This window comes from Falco rusticolus, chromosome 2 (genome assembly GCF_015220075.1).
Source record: "Falco rusticolus isolate bFalRus1 chromosome 2, bFalRus1.pri, whole genome shotgun sequence".
Taxonomy (NCBI): domain Eukaryota; kingdom Metazoa; phylum Chordata; class Aves; order Falconiformes; family Falconidae; genus Falco; species Falco rusticolus.
Window position 1 is genome coordinate 37,270,401 of NC_051188.1, and position 21,733 is coordinate 37,292,133.

The 21,733-nt window shown below is 35.9% G+C and overlaps 1 protein-coding gene across 4 annotated transcripts in view; it reads right to left on the bottom strand.

Annotated features, from left to right (window-relative positions):
• Positions 1–21,733, bottom strand: part of DIAPH3 (diaphanous related formin 3) — a 245,621-nt gene that overhangs the window by 42,515 nt on the left and 181,373 nt on the right. For all 4 annotated transcript variants that reach the window (XM_037376822.1, XM_037376821.1, XM_037376820.1 and 1 more), the window contains 2 exons: positions 19,453–19,548; positions 18,958–19,017 (listed from right to left, as the gene is read on the bottom strand). In XM_037376822.1, the coding sequence (XP_037232719.1) occupies positions 18,958–19,017; positions 19,453–19,548 (156 nt within the window). The remainder of the gene's footprint in view (positions 1–18,957; positions 19,018–19,452; positions 19,549–21,733) is intronic.

A 21,733-nucleotide genomic window follows, 5' to 3' on the forward strand; every position in this document is an offset into this window, starting at 1 on the left:
CTTTCTTCGTATCTCATCACAACTTTAACAACAATGCTCTGCCCTCACCCCAAAACCAAACCAACCGACCAAAACACCACCAAAACGACAAACACACACACCCCCGCCCCAACCACCAAACAAAAGCTACCCAACCCAATAAAATCCTCATTTTACAAGCAGTTTCAAACATTTTTCTGGAGTTGAAGGAATGAACTGAGACAACTGGATGTTATAAACAGGTGTATGTGCACAGACAGCAAAGAAAAGCAGAAAGGTAAACATTCTGCCTTTTATGCCAGTTTATGTGGTATAATGGCAATACAAATCTCAGTTGCCTGAAAATACAGAACTGCTTTTAACTGTGAACCAATTTTCACCTTTCAGAAATAAGCACAAATGATGCCTTCCTCTGATGAAATTTTTAATGTTGAATGTAATTGGCTATTTTTAAGACTTTTTCTCATATGCAAAGACACATGGCTTAAAATCTCCACTTAAAGGTGAATAAATACAACATGTATTTGAAACTACAGATAATGCCTACTTGTGCAGGATAAGTGACGTGACCGTGTTAGTACCTACCATCAAAGCTCATTGCTATGTATTAACAAATAAGAGAGTCAATTTCATTTTTATTCCATTTTCATGGAAGGCAATTAAAGTGCCTGTGCTACTAGTAACCATGTGAATTCCTACATAAATAAATAAAAAATAATTTAAAAAAAAATGTTTCATCACTAGTTTCCCTGGAGTAGTACCAGTGTTAGTGTGTTTTCCAAATTTGCCATTTAAGCTGTGTGTATCACTTCTTTTTGCCAACCAGCAGAAAGAAACAACCATGACTGGAAAGTTTTGCTAAATGTGCAACAGCTTTTGAAACCCAGCAGCTGCCTTTGGCCAGGACTCTTCAGACAGGAATGAATGCATTTTGCCAGCCAAAGGTTTGGCAGGTCGCTAATGCTCAGCTGGCATCCGAAGCCCCAGGAGGGCCAAGCGGCTGCAGCTGCAACTGATACTTGCCCCGTGGCCACCATCACCACGGCAACCCGGGTTGCCCGGATGACATGGAGGCATCTCATGGCTGATGCTCCCCGACACTGTGGCTGCGGCTTGGGATAACATACTTGTTCACCCACACTTCACATCCCTCCACCTTTATTTTCCACTGTAATTCATAAGAATATGGTCTTCTTCATCTGTGTTCCCCCCCCCCCCCCCCCCCCCCAGCCCACAGTACAGCCAGGTCAATTTTAATAAGCAGAACAGCTGAAATACCTTTCTTACTCCTTCCCTTACACAGCTGCAAAACCACCTGGAATACAGCCAGAAAAACAAACACAAGAAGTCTGTCCAAATATGCTGATTTTTTTCACAGGTGGTTCACATTCACAACAACTGATGGGGAGAAGAAAAGATTTATTTCTAAATAATGGGGCTGCTTATAGCAATGGAGTAAAGGCAGCTTTAGGGATGGGCAATAGTCTGCATGGCGAGCCAAGATAAGAGAAGACTGTAATTTAATTATCCCAAAGCACATGGAGTTGTTAATTTGAGCTGAATTTGAATTAACTGAAAATATTGTACCAGAAAATAAAACATGTAAAGTGTTTCAGAAGCACTCTTCAAAACTTTTAACCCAAACAAAACAGAAAACCTCATGCTGTTTTTTCATGTTGGGCCACACATTTAAGTCAGGAAGCTGCTGTGAATTTTTAAACCTTTTAAAACATCTTAGACTTACTACTTTTTGGATAACACTTATGAATTTATCAAATGCAAACTCCACTCAGAATAATGGCTATAAATGGTCCTTCAGCTGACTCATGTTGATGCAGTTGGGCCAATGAACTGGCTAGTAATTAAATACTCCCCACAAGAAAGTAGAACGCTTGAAGCCTGCAAGAGTCAGTTTGGATACGATGTTAGCTGGCACATTTTTTGACAGCTTCCTATATGCAGGGAAAGAGCAAAAATGAAAATACTTTACTGATTTCTTTCTACAGAATAAGTGGTTTCTCTCCCTCTTTTTTAACATGCAGAGAATAGCTATTACCAGAGCAGATTAAAAAAAAAAAAGACTATCAAAAGATAAAACACAATCTTATTTTGAGCACCACTGTTTCTGTGAAATAATTTACTTTCTTATTTCTTTCCATATTCACAAGTAGCAAAGGAATGGGCACAAACCAATCAATTTCTAAAAACAAGCAAAAACCTATAAACACATTTTCTTTAAATTAATTGCATTAGAAATCAAACTCTTAGGTAAACTCTGGTCTTGATAAAGAAATATGGAAGTTTACATCACAAGTGCCAGTGATGGCACTTGGATAATTTATATATTAACTTGTCGCTGCTTTGGGAGATAGTCTTATTAACTTGCTTTAAGCTTTAATTTAGTTTGACAAAAAATATTGGTTAGACCGTTTTATTTCTTGTTTCCTTAAAGTGCTGAAAATCTAATTCACCAACTGGAAAGAAATAAGTAATATTAATTGGAAACCTAAAAATTTGAAATAAAAGAGTATCCCTGAACAAAAAACAACATACTGTTTCTGATTGCTGCACTGTGATCCAGTAAGTTTCAAGGTTCACTCGATTTTTAGTTAATAATTAATGGAATTTTATTTACAAAAATGTAAAATGAAAACCAGCACAGATACTTCCCATGAATACAAATTACAATAGAACATCTCTTGTGAATTGATCAGTAATGAGGTATTATATGCACTCCAATCCCAGTGGAAAGTTTAAGTGATAGAAGTTCTATTCTTAGGTTGACTTAATAAGCCTGGACTGATTTACTGAGTAAACTGCAAGATATTTCAACTTTATTTGGGTGAATTTTTTCACTTTCACACACCACTTCTATACAAGCAAAAGAACTAATATTAAATCCAACACTGCACTACCCAACACATATACCTCCAAGACAAGAAACTGCTCAGAAGCGACACATAAAACATATGTTAAAGTATACATTATTTTCCTTAAAAGAAGGAAGAATTTCAACATATATTGAAAATGGCATAGGTTCAAAGCTCAATTTTGATTTCTTTGATACACCGAACAAGAACATGTTAAAAGGACTTGAAATACCAATTATGATACTTCTAACGTTATGTGGCGTGATAACCACCAAGCTTTTTCTCCCACAGACAGGCAACAGAAATTGACACGACAGAATACACTGTGCTACAAGGAACAAAACAATTCGAGGGCAATATATTTTTCTGTTTTTCTAGTTCTTGCTGGTATACTTCATGCAAGTGTACTAAGCACACCATTAGCTCCAAAATCTGAAAATCTTGTTATGGCAGCAATGCTGCAGTGTTTTCTGAATATAAAGCACCCTGAAGTGGTCTTCTCCCTTAGCATGGACATCACATTCCAAGAAAAGTAACAAATTATAAAATTTTACTGCATTTAATCTGTTATTTGAAGGTGGACAGTTTGATGTAAAGAGAGTTCACCATCAATAAAAAAAACCAAGAAAAAAACCAACCAACAAACAAACAAACAGGCTGAAATCTGCAACTGAAGACAAGAGCGTAAGGCAGTGCAATGTGCCCTTTACTGACACACACACTGGCAGCTTAAAAAGCTTTCCATTCTTGTATTTTCCTCTTGTTCTCCCTAACTTGCTCAGTTGAACTGCAATGAAACCAGACCACAGAAGGTTAATTTTAGTCAAACGTTATTTCCATACAAAATGCAGTTAGTATTCTAGTTAAAAAGTGTTCTTGACCAAAGAAGTTTTCTTATCACTTGCAGAATAATAAATTTCACTATGTCAATGCAGGCTAAGGCAATAAAGATTTGCAAACTAAAAATAAGAAGTAAATCCAGTGTGTTTGTTTGTTTATTTTTAATTGGCTAAATTAAAACCAGAGAAGTGTTAGGCATACGAGAAAATACTCTGCAACTACTCTTTGTACTAACATTGTAGAAGCACAGATGAAGAAAACTTTGTGGGATTGTACGGTGTAATACCAGAGCTACAGTTCTTTAAAGTGCATCTTATAGAAATTTCTGAGCAAATCCAGATTCTGAGTGACACACAGTTTTGGATGGGAGATCTAAGTGTATGATGTTTGAACCCTGTCCTGCCACCTTTCCCTTGGATCTTTAAAAGGACGTAAACAGTATGGCTACTTATTTAAAAAACATTTTACAATGTTTGGACAGTACATGAAGTTATCGCTGACCACCTCTTGTTTAGCTTTCTCTTAAGTAGCTAAAATATAATTTTTTAATGCATCCCTTTGTACTTTCAGTTATTAGAAAAGTAACAAAAGTATACTGTAATTTGTGTTACTATAGCTTTCCCAAAAAAGATTAGATCCCTTTGCAGCCTTTCTGGTTGCTTAGTTTCTTTAACATGCACGATTTCACCGTGGCTTTATGACTCACGTTGAGTGTAGAAGACTTCTATAGTAAGTAATATTATCATTTAGGCCACAGTGCATTTTATAGTTTATTGGTACAGATCAAAAATGGCCTTTTTATTGGGCTAAATCTGCAGTTACAGACTGAAGTAGGAGTAAAATGTTCTATATACTACAATTAACTGGTACTGTTGAATATGCTAATGTACTATAGCACTGATAGATGAGTAAGAAAGATGGGCTTAAAGTAAGGAAGTGACAAGATGAGGCTGGGAACAAGAAAAACTATCATTAGGTATCGCTCACAAAGCTTCAGAAAAAAAGATCCACAAAGGAAGATCAAATCCCAAACTAAGATATAGGATATAGCTAGCAGTATCCTCAATTAAAAAGTCATTAACATTTATTTTTTTAACTTTTGATAATGAAGATAAACCTTTTTCTAATTGATTGTCATTAGAATGTGGAAAAGGAAGAAAATAATTCATCTTCCACCCCATAAGAAGCAACAATTCCAAATAATATAACCAATCTTAGACCATAAGATTAATGTATTTTTGACCCCACTGAAACAAACCCAACATTTTACAGTAAGAGATCTCACTACATAACAAGTTTTCAACAAAATTATCTCAGAGCAACTGCTGTTAGGCGGATAAACAGAGACTGGGTAAACTCAGCGGAGAGTAATTGGCTGTGTCCTGTTTTCAGTCAGCAGCTGGCAACAGAGAAAGAGCAGACTTAAAGCACTGGGGTAAGCTTGGAGACTGATTAGTCAGGAAGCTATTGCTAAAGGCAGCAAGAGTAGGAGCTATCCCAAGAGCTCTCTCACAGCAGTTCTCTCTGTCCAGTGAGACACAACTGGAAATCCCTTAATGCACTCTGCCCTTCATTTATTTTTGCTACTGGACATTTGAGAGCATTTAAGAACGTTATTTTTTTGAGTAGTTGCCTGATGATGGATCACACAGAATTAAAATGATTTTATATTTCTTAGGGAAAGGGGAAGACTACCATCTACAGTACAATTATAAAACTAGGGATTAACTGATAGCAAAGTACTTTTTATTCTGTGCTGAACAGCCACAATGAAGTTTGCAACTACTCATGCATCAGTCCTGATTTACTCTATGCTGAAATTAGGAACTTATCTTACATACCTGGAAGGTCGTGTAACTTAAAGCCATAGTACTGATTAATTTAATTTTAATCCAGCTAGTCTAATGAAACTTCAGTACACTCAAAAATATTATCATTCCAGCTAGCAGTATAACATAAATTACACAAACACACTCTGTAGTAAAGAGCTGTGTATCAAAGTACTAGAATTTAGAAGCATGACCAAGTTAGCTATCCAAATTTAATGTTAATTTTATATATAGGCATTGTAAGAGAATTACTTCCCTGCCCCCCCCCCCAAGAACTTGTACCATTCATTGCCTAGGACGGAATGTACTAACCTAAAGCACAGCTACTCAAGCTATTTTATCTTCAGTATTGAGTGCACTGTGCCATGTTTTATTAACTTTATTAAAAATAGAGAATTAAAACATGGAGAAACCTCTTCAGGTCTCTCAGCCTCAAGCACTTTAAATTAGAGGCCTGAATTCATGGACTATTAACAATTTATGTAAGCTAACTCCCATGTAAGATGGGTAAGTTCCTCTCTCTAGCCAGTATAAGGAGCCTAAGCTCCCTAAATTGTATATCTATATTTATGAGGTATTTTATCTCTTCAAGATATTAAGTGCATACATTAATTTTGGGAGATCAGCTAAAAAAGCTTAATTTTTTTTAATTTACGTGTTTAGTGCTTTCATCCTACTGTTTTCACTGCAGTTGTAGATGCTTGGTACATCTGAAAAGCAGACCCTGTAGATCTCAACTTCAGAACCACACAATGTAAATTGGGAAAAAAAATCAAACCACCCAAATTCAAAGCCAACAATACTCCCCCCACAAATAGTTTAGGACTAGAAGAAAGAATAGGGCACTCTACCAGCTTCTAGCATTTCTTTTGATGTAGTTCTCATTTATTCTTATATTGTTTTTTAAATACTGAGCAAAATTTAAGAGTCCTCCCCCAGCTCCCCCATCAGCCTAATTTGGCATTATGTTCATGAGAGTTATGAACAGGTTTGGAATCATTAGATTGACTCACCCAATTCTCAAGCTAATGATGGTGGAGTGAAAGATTAGACACCATGAAGTTTACTTTCTCATGGAAAAGGCGAATTAAAAAATATTTGTATTTTACAATGTAGGAAAAAAATATTAAGTCTCCCTTCTGTGGCAATGACAGCAATAAAATGCACCTACTAAAATAAGAATAGGTCTTTAGATATAAATTTATCAATAGACAATTCTTATGCACAGAACAGAAAGCAAATTGAAGTAAAGTATTGGGGATGAATCTCTACTTTTGAAACTAAGGAAACATTAAAAAACATAAATCACCAGATATGATTACAGTAAACCCTCCCCAAAACCCCAACCTTATACAAAGTTATAAAAGCAATAGAAGCCTTTATGTATTAATAAGTAAGTATTTTGATCTCTTCTCCAGCCTCTGGAGAAAACAATTGGAAAAACGATATATCCCATCAGTCTCCACCTTGAAGACTTATTTCTCTGGCTAACTGTTGTGGTTTAACCCCAGTCAGCAACCACACAGCCACTTGCTCACTCCCCAATCCTTGCCACCAGTGGGATGGGGAAGAGACTTGGAAAAAAAAGTAAAACCTGTGGGTTGAGATCAGAACCGATTAATAATTACAATAAAGTATATTAAAGTATATTGAAGTATAATAAAGTATATTAAAGTTCAATACTACTACTACTACCGATGATGATGTAATTTAAAAGGAGATAACAAAATGAGAGAGGAATAAAACCAAAGCGGAAAAAACCCCAAGTGATGTACAACACAGCTGCTGACCCCCCACTGACTGATGCCCCGCCAGCCCCTTAGCAGTGATTGACACTTCCCAGCCAACTCAGCAGCAGCAGTTGCATGATGTGTAAAGGAGGCTCTCCCTCTGAACATCCAGCTCAGCTCTTGCAGCCAGGGTGCCAGGAGGAGCTGTGCTTCAGTACCAATGACATCCAAAGCAGACTGAACCCCTTCACAAACTGTCAGTATCTCTTTTTCAGTTGTGCCTCAGATCCTTTGGATCCCTGACTCCAAAAGCCTAAGGGTCAACCTTGAGTCTCCCCTGGTGCTTTCTGCCAGGGGCTCCAGGCAGGGCCATTCTCCCTGGCTGTGGTGTAGAGCACATTTTTATTTTTACATCTTGCCCTGCCCAGACTGGCCCAAGTGCTACTACATGAACTTTCTCCTGGGTAACTTGTTCAAAAGCTTGCTGTTGCTCAGGGCCCCATTTGAAATCACTCTTCTTCCAGGTCACTTGACAGAGGGTATTTACAACCAGACTGTAATTTGGAACATGCATTCTCCAAAAATCCACAATGCCTAAGAAAGCTTCTTTCTTTTTTACTAGCTTTTCCAGATTCTGCACTTGTTCAGCAGAAGTTCCAAAACACTGGAAGTGCACTGTCCCTAGGTAGTTGCCCATACTATCCCGCATGCCTGCCACTCATCCAGTCTTGGGGCAGATCTCTGGGTTGATATCCTTAAATAGTTGTTTAACCTTAAACAAGACTTGGTATACATTCAGAAAACATAGCAATAGGAACATGCTGTTTTGGACATCCCAAGATATTAATTCTCAAAAATTCTCAAAAGCTATTAAAATTAGCCTGGAGGTGAAGGGGAAGATGAAGGGAGGTGTCTCCCCCATGGACTGGGAGAAAAGTTAAAAGGTATAATTATTAATAGCTTCCGATAGATGGCTCCTGAAGTACGGAGATGATGGCAATGCTGAGTACAAATACCAGATTAGCCTCACAACCAGCAATTCTGTCATACCATAAGCCAGTGTTACAAAGTACAACATGACAACCTTAGCTCAGTTCCCACAGGTGATAAACAGCACAACACGGAGCATATACTGCAAGTAAGGTACTACATGATGCAACCTTAAGAACAAGCACACCAACTTTGACGGCAAATAAACCAACGCTGTGACCAGCAATTATCAAACTAATCTAAAGAATGCTTACAACAAATTTGTTCTGACATTTCTAGTCAGACTTGTCTCAACCCGTTGTGCCCAATGCTGGGCACCAAAAAGGACTGTTATGGTTTGACCCCAGCCCGTAACTGTGTACCCTGCAGCTGCTCACTCACAGCCCAGCACCCCCAGTGGATGGGGAGGAGAATTGGAAAAAGATAAAACCCATGGGTTGAGATAAGAACAGTGTAACATAAAGCAAAACATAACAACAATAATAATAGTAATGAAAAGGAAAAAGAAAGACAGAGGAATGAAAGTAAACAAAAAACAAGTCATCCACAATACCGGTGGTCAGCTCACCATCCACCAACAGATGCCCAGCCAGTCCCCGAGCAGCGATAAGCAGGCCCCAGTTTATATACTGGGTATGACGTTGTATGGTATGGAATATCCCTTTGGCTAGTTCAGGCCAGCTGTCCCGGCCCTGCTCCCTCCCGGCTCCTTGTGCCCCAGCTCACTGGCAGAGCACGGGAAACTGAAAAGCCCTTGCCTTAGGGTAAGCACTGCTCAGCAACAACTGAAACACCAGCGTGTTATCAACGTTACTCTCATACTAAATCCAAAACCACAGCGCTGTACCAGCTAGTAAGAAGAAAATTACCTCCATCCCAGCTGAAACCAGGACACTCAGAGATCTGTAGCACCTCATAACACTGCCTCTCAGTTAAGGCACACAATTCCGATACTAATTTCTTCTGCTGTTAATAAATTCAGTTACACTACTAAAATTCCAGTGAAATTTAGGTGCCAAAGTCAGCCTGGGTATGAAAAAGTTTCACTCAGCTGTGTTTGACCCTGGTTATCCAGATTCAATTATTCCCTCAGGGAAAGGGTTTAAACCATGTTTTCCATAACCTTGGAAAGTTCCCTTTTGTTCATTAGCATCCCCCTGCACACAGCATTTCACTGTAAATAACAAATGTTACCAAGCCTAGTAATTCAAATATTCATATTGAATGAGGAAGGCTGACAATGATTCCTGCAACAAAAAACCAGTGATTGAAGTGAAATACATACTATCATCTGGAAGCTCTGGCCATGACAGCAGCCTATCAGCTTGTGTCACATTAGGCAAGCACTTGCCAACAAATAGTTTACCTGTGTTTCTATTAAACTCTTTTATCCAACGTGTTTATACCAAAGCAGTAGTGATTTCATTCCATTCCATGTGGCAAATTTCCGTGATACTAATACAATCTTCTCAATTTCCCACTATTAAAACTTATCTTTTGGAAAAGTAAAAATTCATCTAATATTTTAAATAAAACAAACTGTCACTAAATCAGGTAAAACAGGAGGCATATCCCATTTTCAGATTGTTTAAAATGATTTCCTTCTTTCTGTTTATGAAAAGCGACTATCAGAAAATGCTGTCTTTCTAGCCAGTATAGGTTCCCAAATGGCAGGGAAGAACCCAAGTGACAAATTGATTCTAGATATAAAATACATAACCTATTAAATTAGTTAATTCAGATTTTAGAAATAGAAAAGAAACCTATGAAAAGATCCTTCATTGTGGCAGTGTATCCTACTTTTCTGCGGTTCAAGGCTTCTTGAAATTCTTGGACATAGCTCCTGAAACTGCATAGCTCAATTAGGTGCTGTACACAGATACTCAAATTTGTTTATCCCCAAACAGGGTTGTGATACCTGAATTTGTTCCTGGCCTCCAAGCTATCCTGCTTCAAGTAGACAAAGTAGTCTCTCCAGAACTAATTCAATATCTGTATGTGCACTGTACTGTAACATACCAGGTACACTCACCTCTTTTCAAATGCAAACAGGCATAAAGCTTAAGAAAACAGATAAAAAGAAAAAACTCTGGAATAATTATTTGCCCATGCTGAAAATCTGCTGAGATTTCATTCCATTCTCCTGTTTATGACACTAAGTATTCTCGATGTTATCTTTTAAATTTCTTATTTTATCATTTTGCTGTGCCTCAAGGAGAGAGAAAATCAAGGACTGCAAGTCTGAATACAAAGTAGATTAAATTCACTCTTGGTTTTCTAAACCTCAGGGTTTAGATTTTTGAAAACTTAAGGCAAATATGGTCAAACTTGTAGGGTCAGATAACAATTTTTCTTTGATTCCTCTATATACAGAGTTAGATAAATATGAGACAAAAAAGCAGGAGAAAAACTCTTTCCTCCTATAAAATACACCCCACCCCACCCCCATTATAAAAATGTCTTCTTTTTAAGATAGCATGACAAAACATTGTAACAGAAAGACCATGCTAACAAGGCATTTTTACAGTCTTTCAAAGAAAGGAGGAGTATGTATTAGTAATCCTGGTTTTTGCAAATCCAGTAAAATACAGATTACTTCCAGAGGAAGTAAAATATGCCGGGAAATTGCATGGACTTCAGGTAATTTTCCTGTTTGTTTAAAAAGATCTAATAATGATATAATGAAAAAAATCAGGTAGACACATAACTCCAGTATTTCTTTTACGTTGTACATTTTTGCTCTGTTGCAACAACCACTCAGGAAAAAATGAAACTCAATTCTCCCAATAAAGGAAGCAAATCCCCAGAACATTAAGGGAACATATTCATTTACACGGCAAAGAAAGATGAATTAAGAAGTGTGCTTAAAGAATTAAATAAGCAATGTTTTGTGCTTTCTCTACATCTTTTGAATTGCTGACTAAACAATGTTGCATTAACCAGATATCAATTGAGTCACAAAACAGACTCGGGTCAGGGCTGCTACACTGTTTCCATCTCATATTTTGTCCCCAGTAGAGTCTGTTAACCAAAGAAAAATCATTTCTAATGTCTAGCTGATGAAAATTCCCTACCCAATATTTCACTTTTTTTTTTTTTTTTTTTTTAAAGTATGATAACCCCTTTGAGAAAAACAAACAAACAAAGAAATATAAAGAGCATTGTGGCTGTTGTTCAGTTAATAAATACATCATTTATTTTATTTAGATCAGAGTTCTTAATTCCTTTGAAGCAAGAAGCAGGAGTTTAGATACTACTTGTTCTTAACATTCAGAAAACAGAAGTGAAAGACTCTAGTAAATTTATACCTAAAATCTTGTTTCACAAATATGGAAGAGACTTTAGAAGTACTCTGAAAAGTGACAAGACCTCTTTGCTATACAGATCAACTCAGTAATTGTCTTCCAACGGGAAGTTCTGTGTGGCTAAACAATGAAAAGACACATATGGGTAGATTGTTGGTAATTTACAGCTCCCTTCACAGATTTAAGATTGTCCACTGATGCATATTCAAAAGACTGCTTTGAATATATAACTTGCCTGCTGTAGCTTTTGGAAATCTGGTTACCTAGCTAGACAATTATGAAGCTGACATTTACTGTATGTGCAATTACGGAATACATAGTGTCACTGCTTTCAAATATCACCTCTTTGCCACAGTTCTTACCTTGTAGAAAATGTCCTTGCCTCCCTTGAGAGAGGGGAGCTTATTCAACTCGTACTGACATCAATGAATAAGGGAATGATTAATAAAATCAAATGTATTGTTTTAAGTTTGACTTTAAGACAATTGAAACAAATGAGTTGTTAATGGTTAATTCGAGACATAAGTATTTTTGTATATCCTGCTAAATGCTTCGTAAAGCATCAAAAAATCCTCTGTCCAAAAAAGTACCTTCAAAAGGAAGCACCCCCACAAGATAGATGAGCTGACTGGAAGTTCATCATGAGGAATGAGCTCAGCAAAAACGAGGGGAAAGGTAATTCCCGCAGGGTGAGACTGCGACCACCAACTCAAGAAATCCGCCAGCCCCAAAAAGAAGTTGAGGATGAGCATGCAAACTAATTACATGAGAAGCAAGAGAATTATTTGACAAACAGGAAACTGAATACTAAGTAATGAATTAGGTAACTCGTAATCAATGAAGGTCGATGTCTTTGTAAGCTAAACCGTATAAATAGTGGAAAGTTTTCAGGAGCGGGGAGCTAGGCATTTGTGGGTTACCACCTAGCTCACTACTTCGTGACAACTGGAATAAAGGAATAGAAATACCTCTACTCAGTGTGTACATTAGTGCTGTGCACTGGGTAACAAGCCCACCTGTGGGATAACAGTACCAATGAACACCAGCAAGGTATTTACAAAAGCAGTTAGCTCTTCTGAGTGCCTAATTTGACATCTTCAAAGGGTCTCACTTGAGGAATGAAGTTGTCAGACCTCTGGAGAATAAACCCCATTATAAAGTCCACCTTGTCTCAAGGTGGCACCTAAATGTTTTACTCTAAAAAAGCTTTGGTTCTCTTGTCTTTTGTATATGATGTTCACATATAATTCTTTATGATAAGACAGAATGGAGGATCTCACCTTACTCATAGGGTTGATAAGGGAAATCTCACAAGACTTTATAAAAGGAGTAACAGACTTTTTTTGTAGGATTACAATTCCTTCTCTCCTTTTGTAAATACAGGGAGTGCTAAGGTTGACAGTGTATGCTTGGCTTATATTAAGGGCAAACTAACAACATTTATTTTTTTCCATTTATACCAGTATTTTCACAGTACTGATGAGCATTTACTATTAATTTAAAGTACCCTTTTCTATTCTTAACAGAGCTTGCATTCATTTTTCAGCATTTGGAATCTGGAAATGAATAAATAAATGAATGTTTTATACCTCTCTATGTCAGTCTTTATTATAAAAGTTAATTTTATTAACTTTGTTGCAATGACTCTGTGAAAAAAAATAATGCCATTTTTCATCCAAAACTAGTCTCTGTCATCCCTTCTGACTCAAGTACTTCCTCCGCTCCAACTTTAAATTATGACAGGAAGATCACTACAAAAAGATCCTGAAAACTTTGCATCAAAATTAATCTTATTCCTAGATATTTTGGAATGTAAATTTTTCAGGGCCACTTCTGTGAGAGACTGTATGAGTATGCAAGTATGGCAATGCAGAAATACTTCTAAATAAACAAACAAAAATGAGTAAATTCACCTTCCTTGTCTGGATGGGGTTTTTTCCACACATGCAAAATTGACTCATGGTCACAGTTTCTTTGTACCCTGCTGCCTGCTCTAGCAAAAGTCTCTTTACTATGAACAGTGCAGATGGTTTCAGGGGAATTATTTCTGTTAGAATAAGCAGCAATTTTACTTGACCTATGAAATCAATACTGAAGTGAAGCTTTGGGAACAACTAAGAACTATATTTTGGTTTATTATTAGAAATCCTATTAAATGATTTCATTTCATAACAGTGCCTACAGACATTCTGGGTCTTCTGCTGAGGAAACTTGTCTATTGAGTAAAACTTCATAAAGCCTTACAAAAAATTTGTCCACCGCAGCTACAAACACTGATGGTTTTAGATCACTTACAAAAAGAAGAATAGGCTAACATGCATAGTGCCTTCAACACAATTACTACCATGAAGAACTGGTAGTGCTCAAGAACGCATCTTGAGTTCTGGGTAAGTACTGGGTAAAAAGTTATCTCCCCAGGTTTTCCAGTGTTAGATACTTCCTAATGGTTGCTATGTACAATTGTGGAAAAGACAGCAACATACACAGACATAAGAAAAAAATGAGTAAAAAATAGGTTTAAATGTCAATCATAGTTTGCTGTCATATACAGCAATGATGAAATAAAACAGTGACCTCTAAGTGGTTGCACTGTCGGTTTCAAGAATTAAGATGAGCCGATGAGCCTGAGCTCATTGTCAGCTATGATTGTCAAAAATAAGGTAGCAGAGGCACTAATATGAACCTCAGATGACAGTTCTATTATGAATAAGAGATGAAAAAAAAACCAATGAACACGAAAAAAAGGTTTTCTTCTACTTAATTGGGACCAGCATGACATTGCTTGACAAGGATTTTATTTAACAGAAGTGTTTAAAATGCTTCAGGCTAAATGTGACATGAAAATTACTCTATTGTTTATAGATATACTGAACAAACAGCTATGGTAATTATGGCTATCTCTTACCATGAAAGTTTGATTTGAATATAGAATCAAGAGCTTTTTGTTACCTTTGGAAGTACAGTCCACAAGCCAATTACTGACTGCAAGACATAGATTTCTTATAACCTTTGCAGCCACAAAAAGCAATCTGTATTTTTTTACTGCCATTTTATTATAGCTTTTCTTTACTCACAGCATTTTGAATACAATCTATTTGTGAAGAAAAACACTTTCTGCTGCACTTGAGGTACATATACATGCAATCAAAGCTGCATCTCAAATTTGTATTCATGCATTTCAGATACCATTACCTTGGCTAATGTTACTGCAAATAAATGCGTAGCCATAGCAGCAGAGAACTTGATGCAGGCTGCAAAGCCTGACTGAAAACTTAGTGAATAATGCAGCTTTCTGTGCTGTAGTGGGCTCTGTGCTGCCTTGAATATGCTGCTATTTGTGTTTGAACTTAACTATCCTGAAATAAATGTGCAAGCTGCAAATATGCCTTGACTGTTCTTGTAAATAATTTATACTCAGATAAGCCATAGCTATTAGCTGCTTGAAGTTATCTTCTAATGTGCAAAATCCTGATCATTGAAAATTAAGTGCTTTCTTCTGCTCCCTAAATAAATAAAAAAAAAGCTCCCCTGTTAGATGCTATTGAACCAAAACCTTACTGAAGTTTAACACTAAAACTACACCAATACTTGTGTCATACAGTACTCTGAATGGGAATTACAGCAAAAGCAGATACCACAATATTTACAGCAGTTTATGGCTCTTTGCAGTTATAGCAAATTGTGTCATTAACAGGTAGTTTTGAACATATATGTAATTCAGTTGTTAATTTAAAAATACAAACACCATGGAAGGAAACAAAAGAAATAAATATACCAATCATATCTGCCTCAACAAAAATCTAGGGATTTTTTTTTTTTTTGTATTCTTAAGGTGTTAGAACATTTCCAAGACATAGCAATTCCAAATGTATATTATTTCCATTAGTTATGCAGCAGGGCATTTCCTCAGCAAGAAATTATCTGACTTGATGGGCCTTGTCACAAGCAGAAAAAATACAATTGGTAATTCTGATCTCACAGAATTTAAATCTACAGAGTAGATTTAAACATGGCAAAAAACACATACCATGTTAGAAAGAGGCAATCTGTTCAATAAAAGAAGAGTGCAGTAGGACTGAAAATAACACAGCTAAGAGGCCACCCTGGGATGCAGCATGAGAACTAGTACTTCTTTTTCATCAGACATACCAACTGATTGAACACTAACAGACTTTTCTGGGGAGCTCAACAGATCACGAAGAGAAAAATGGCTAACCAATGGCTAATATTCCACTAAATTTACTATTCCTCCTTTTTTTTGTCTTAAGCAGTCCACTTAAAGGAAACAATTTCAGTTCTCGGTTCTAGAGCTTGCTCCTCTATATTATTTTGTTTTATAGGGACTGGCTCAGCCTCATGAGCAAGTGATAATTTGGTATCTTGAGCCGTATTGAGGATAACAATGGCAATGGTTAGAGATTTTTTTCCTGCTTCCATTTGTATTACAGCTAAGGAAAAAGTGTGCATTCTGGCTGTATTTCTTTCCCCTGTCAATCTGAGAGATATGGAGCCACTACTGTCCAGTTCCCATCTATGCTTGGGTCTGATTCGTATTGTACTTTTTAAGGAAAGTATCTTTAATCATAAAGATGAAACCAGTTTTTTTTTTAATTTGATTGGTTTTGTTTTGAAACAGAAGGGATTAGCTAGAACTTGATGGTATCTGCCTAACAGATCACTACACTCTGGATGATTCAGAGGACAGACATTTCAAGTCGTGGCTTGTAATTCTTTTCCACTGCATGACGAGTCAAAGAAGTTCATCTTAGGTATGAATCTGAGGTGTGTATTAACATATATCTACTCTAAGTGAATCTGTTAGTCTCAGCAGAATAAGCAGTAACCAAAGCAGTTACCAGTTAACCCAAACAGCCAAAACCAGTATGAACTTTTATCTGTCTCTACATGTTTTAAGCTTAGATTAAGTCAGTGGGGTTTTTGCCATGATACAAAATTTAGCATCCATTTGACATTTTAGGCTGGGAAAAACAGCAAATCAATGAAAGAGCAAGCCAATACTTCTGTCTAATAACCTATCCCAGTTTTTCTGAAGTGGGCTGAAATCACAGACTTCTTGTTTATACAGTCTATATGTAATATACCATTATATACAGTATTCACCACTTACTATACATGTAATAATAGATTATTACATATGTATCTATGTTTATATATAAAGTGCAAGAAAAAATATACGGAGAACAAGCCTGAAAAAATCCTCACATTACACACTGCTGAACTCAGAAGCAGAAAATTAAAGAAACTTTATCATTATAATTCTTGCTTTGACTGGCTACATTGTTAACTTTATTATCTAGTAGGACTGAAAATAACACAGCTAAGAGATAATATACTATATTATCTAGTATAGTCTGACTAGATAATAAAGTTAACAATGTAGCCAGTCAAAGCAAGAATTATAATGGTTATTATCTAAAAAAAACACCTTGGATACTCAGTCTAGTATTCATCCTAGATAGTATGCAACCTACAAAATTTCTGATTTCCCAATAACAAAATAAGTTATTAAAAGCATATTCTCAACTAATTTACACAGATTTTGAAAAGGAAAAAAAAATAAAAATAAAGAAGTTCACCTCAAAGATGAACTTGGAGCAACCAATGACAATCAATGTATTTCTATCAAAAAGCCAAAAAAGCTTTGATAAGTCAACTCACCATAATCTACATCAACTTCAGGGCTCTGTTTATCTCAAGATAGGAAGTTAAAACATGTAGATATGGTGGCAGGTGCCAACAAATCAAAAACATACTAAAGAATTCTTTAAAAGCAAGTTCAGAGGTGTATTATTCTGTTCCTGAGCTAGCAAGACATGTGAAAGAAAAGCTGGATTTATTTCAAAATGCCTTACAATCTGATTACCTCAAAATGCTCTATGAAAAAACTGACATTGGTAACAACAAACACAAAAAAATATCCAAGAGTTTACTTTTACTCTTCTCTCCAAATCAAATGTCTGAATTTAAAAATTCAGTATCAAATTATATCCATCTGCTGAACAAATCAGTCCCTGGGTTAGACTACAATTTTGTAGAATGAAAATCTTGGGGATTTTGTTTGTTTGTTTTTGGTGTTTTGTTTTTAACCTGAAACATGGCCCTAACATTTGACCAAATGCTGTTACTTTGAAAACTGGAAGCTACACTGTCTGTCCACAGACAGCTTGATAGACAGATAGAATGGGATGAAAAGAAGTAACATTCAACATAATTGCTCTTACAAGCAGAAACACTTACAGAAGAAATTCAGATGTGCTCTGTAGTCATCATTCAAATATCAGTGTTATGTGCTAGACAAGAACCTGTCAGATGTACTTGATTTTTCGTTGAGCCAATTCCTATAAGTGAATTATCTTTAAACTGTCCTTCCAGTTCTATTTTCTTTAATTTTGTGTTTAATAATGCCAAATTCTGTATGATCTTTTTCTGGCAATATACACTTAAGAAATAAACACTTAAACATGAGGTATAATTAATAACATCAATTTGATGGCATCTGCTTTATAAACTCTGAAGTGCATTTAAACATCGAAGGATAATGCATTCTGCTTAAAAAACTAAGAAAGGAGATATCTTTTTTCATCATGTTTCAATCACATTTTTTTCTCTAACAGAAGTAGTACATATATAATTTTTTTCCTGAAACCACTAGTTACGAGCAACTGAAAACAGTCACTCTGGACTCCTCAAGCTTAACAAAAGCACAGCTAGTATAACAATATTCTGTAGATTGTCTAACAAACAAAGCTAACAAGCAACTGCACCCTCCCTGTAACTTTTCATATATGAACAAGTCTTACTGATTACAGTAAGATAGTTCAGGAGTTTATGAATAAATATACGCACAAGACTCATGCTCAAAATTTTGAGAAATATTTTGCAATTAAGTAACTGATTAATTTACTATTACTTTGCAGATACAACATCACTTTTGAATTAGACTGGTGAATGATAGCTTAAAGGTTTCCAGCTGTAGTATCAAGAAAACCAAGACAAAGAAAAATAGAATTAATGCAAAACAGCTCTCTGATATGGTATCATAAATACTTAGCAACATAAAATGTTCCACAACCTCTGCTTTCTATTATAGTTCCATAATACATTCAAAAATCCTTACATGACTGTTCTTGAGGATTATAGAAGTACTACATTTAAACATGTAACTGAATTTCAAATAAATAAAAAACCCACAAAAGATAGAAAAGATTTGCAAAGTAATCAGTAAATATAGTTTCAGGATGTAATATTCAGGTGATTCTTAGAAAGCAGGTTCAAATACAGTTTCAGTGTTTTAATAATGTGGAAAACTGAAAAAATGACAGCAATCTTTTGAAAGCACATATCAACTACATAAGCTGAGACGAGCATGCAATTAATGAATATGGTTCATTACCATGGTTACAAGCTTTCAGGACAGGCCGCTGTGTGGTTGGACTGAGATTTTGTGGTACATCTGTAAAAGCAAGGAAAGAATGGAAATAAGACACATCTTTGAAAGTTATGGAGTACTGTAACAACTTTACTAAGAATATTTAGAAGTTAGGCATTTCTAGGAGCAAATTGACAGTTACATACCAGTGAAATAATGTGATTAACTTACAGGGCAAGATGACTTTTACTTCCCGCACTCAACTATAAACCCTAAAAAGTTGCAGTACATGTGGCTATATCAAAGAGTCCTGTCATAATAATCAGGCTATGCCAAGCTCAATAAATTAATCTCCAAAGTGCTACTGACATCTGCAAAGCAGTCTGAACATCCCTGAAACTTGTCATTGCAAAAAAGTGTTAAACCCAATAGCATTTCAGTTCAAGAGCACTGGACCTACTGGAACACATAATGCTTTTAACTTTCTCTGGAAAATAAAATGTAAAATAGAATATTCACCTTTAGACCTTGGTGCCCTTTTCCGTCGGTCTCGAAAAGCTGCACCTGACTGCAAGGCCTCCAACAGGCTATCCATCACTCCAGTCTCCTCACCTTCTGTAAAGAAGAGAGAAGGAACCTTTTAGGTTACCATAACAATATCAAAGCATAAATAATAATAACAACAATAAAACATGATAAAAGATATTAATAGTATTATTAAAACTATTTCAAACTCAGACCAGGTTTTGACACTCACAAATTGCTCTCTTGCAATTAATCACAACAGATTCGGTCTTCTATACATTGAACTAGGCAAATTTTATTCCATTCATTCCACATTCCTCTCTCCATACTGAAAGTCAAGCATAGTTTTAAGTGAAATGTCATTTCACTTATTTTCATTTCAGTAGCCTTTTTTAACTGCAAATAATCAGTTTCACGTCAGCTTTCAAGAGCTGTCCCTTAAAAGATTTGCTGTATTAGACAAGAGATCATTTCAGTTATTCTTATAAAAAGTTGAAATTATTTCTCAGCAGGAAGCTGAGTGAACAATATTGGACTGGATAGGATACACAGCGATATCTATAGGTAGCTTTAATCAAAAGCCATTTTCTGCTTGTATTTAATAACTTCTGGCCAATATTAAATAATTGATGTAGTTCAGGAAAATTCAGGGGATATTATACATACATGTGCAATACAATAAGTAGAAAGAATTACGGATGTCACTGTGAGATTATAATTAAATGCAAACATTAAATGCCCTACTTTTATTTCCTCAAATAAACCTATCAGAAAATGTTAAGATTTTTTTAACCTTGTTAACCCCTTGTGTCTGTGCCTGGGAGGACAAAGAATGCAATTGCAAGGATTTACTATATGATGAAAAAATCACCACAGAGGAATAAAGAATTACATGATAGAAATCTCATTACGCCTCACTGAGAAAAACTCCCTAGGTCAACACACACTTTGGATACAGTCAGACATGCCACATGGTTCTGCAGTTATTGCTTATAGTGAATATTCAAATCAGGATCTGACCTAGCTGATGGGTATAACAAGATGCCACACCACTAAGTAAAGTGCTGAACTACAAGTAAGGAAGAAGGGCAATCTTCAAGACCTGAATATGGAGGATAATTATTATGGGAGATGTTGCCTTTCAACACTATTTCTACGTTTCCCTTCTTTAAATAAATTCCATCTTTCAATAAGCTTTACAGATTTCTAGCATCTAAGGTAAGTGGTTTCAAGGGCAACAAAAACCGTTCAGACAAAAAACCCTAAAAATTGCAGAGAAGGAGGTCTGGCTAAGTACTGTCAAATCATCATGGGACAAATCACAAATATGATGTTATAGAAACCATATTTTTACTCTCATGATTTTACACCTAAGTCAAGAGTTGAATCTAATTTAGCTACTGAGAACCCTAAGCCTGGATATCATTTAAAAGCAGAAGAGGAAAGCATAAGAAAAGGAAGCACAAGATTTTGGGAACCAAGATATGAAAATCATTATTTTTTAAAAAAATAATTGAGTATTGTCTTAAAATTTAAGCTTTCCTGCCCTCAAATTAAAAGAAAAAATGTCCTTCAAATACAATTTAAAGTCACATAGTGGTAATCTCCTCGTAAAACAGTAAGAGTTTATATATTCAAAAATTCTATATAAATACACACACAAACATATCTAAAGCTAACAACAGATAATCCCTAACACTGACTCAAACTTAAACTAGATTTTCATAAATGTTTTTGTCATTTTCCCTATTACATCAGCAACTACTTTGTTATGTACAGAAGGACCAAACACATTTATTTTAAAATCTAGTTAGCATTTAGTTAGCACTTCTGTTCCTTTTATTTTCATTTTTACCCATTCCTTAATTTCGGTTAATTCTACACGTGTATTTGTGTTTAGAAAGTGATTTTTATATAATATTTGGAATTTCCTGAAACTATCTTCTAAGGAGAACTCACTTCCTCCCTTGTAGTATTTGATTTGCTGCTCTCCCAAGATGCTGGTCCTTAAAACAATAAAACTGTAATCTGAAAACACCTTTAGAATCACAGAATCATTTAGATGGAAAAGATCTTTAAGATCACCAAGTCCAGCTGGTAACCTATCACTGCCAACTCCACCACTAAACCATGTCTCTAAGCACCACATCTTTTTAAAATACCTCCAGGGATGGTGATTCCACCTGCCCCCTGGGCAGCCTCTTCCAATGCTTCACCACCCTTTCAGTGAAGAAATTGTTCCTAATATCCAATCTAAACCTCCCCTGGTGCAACT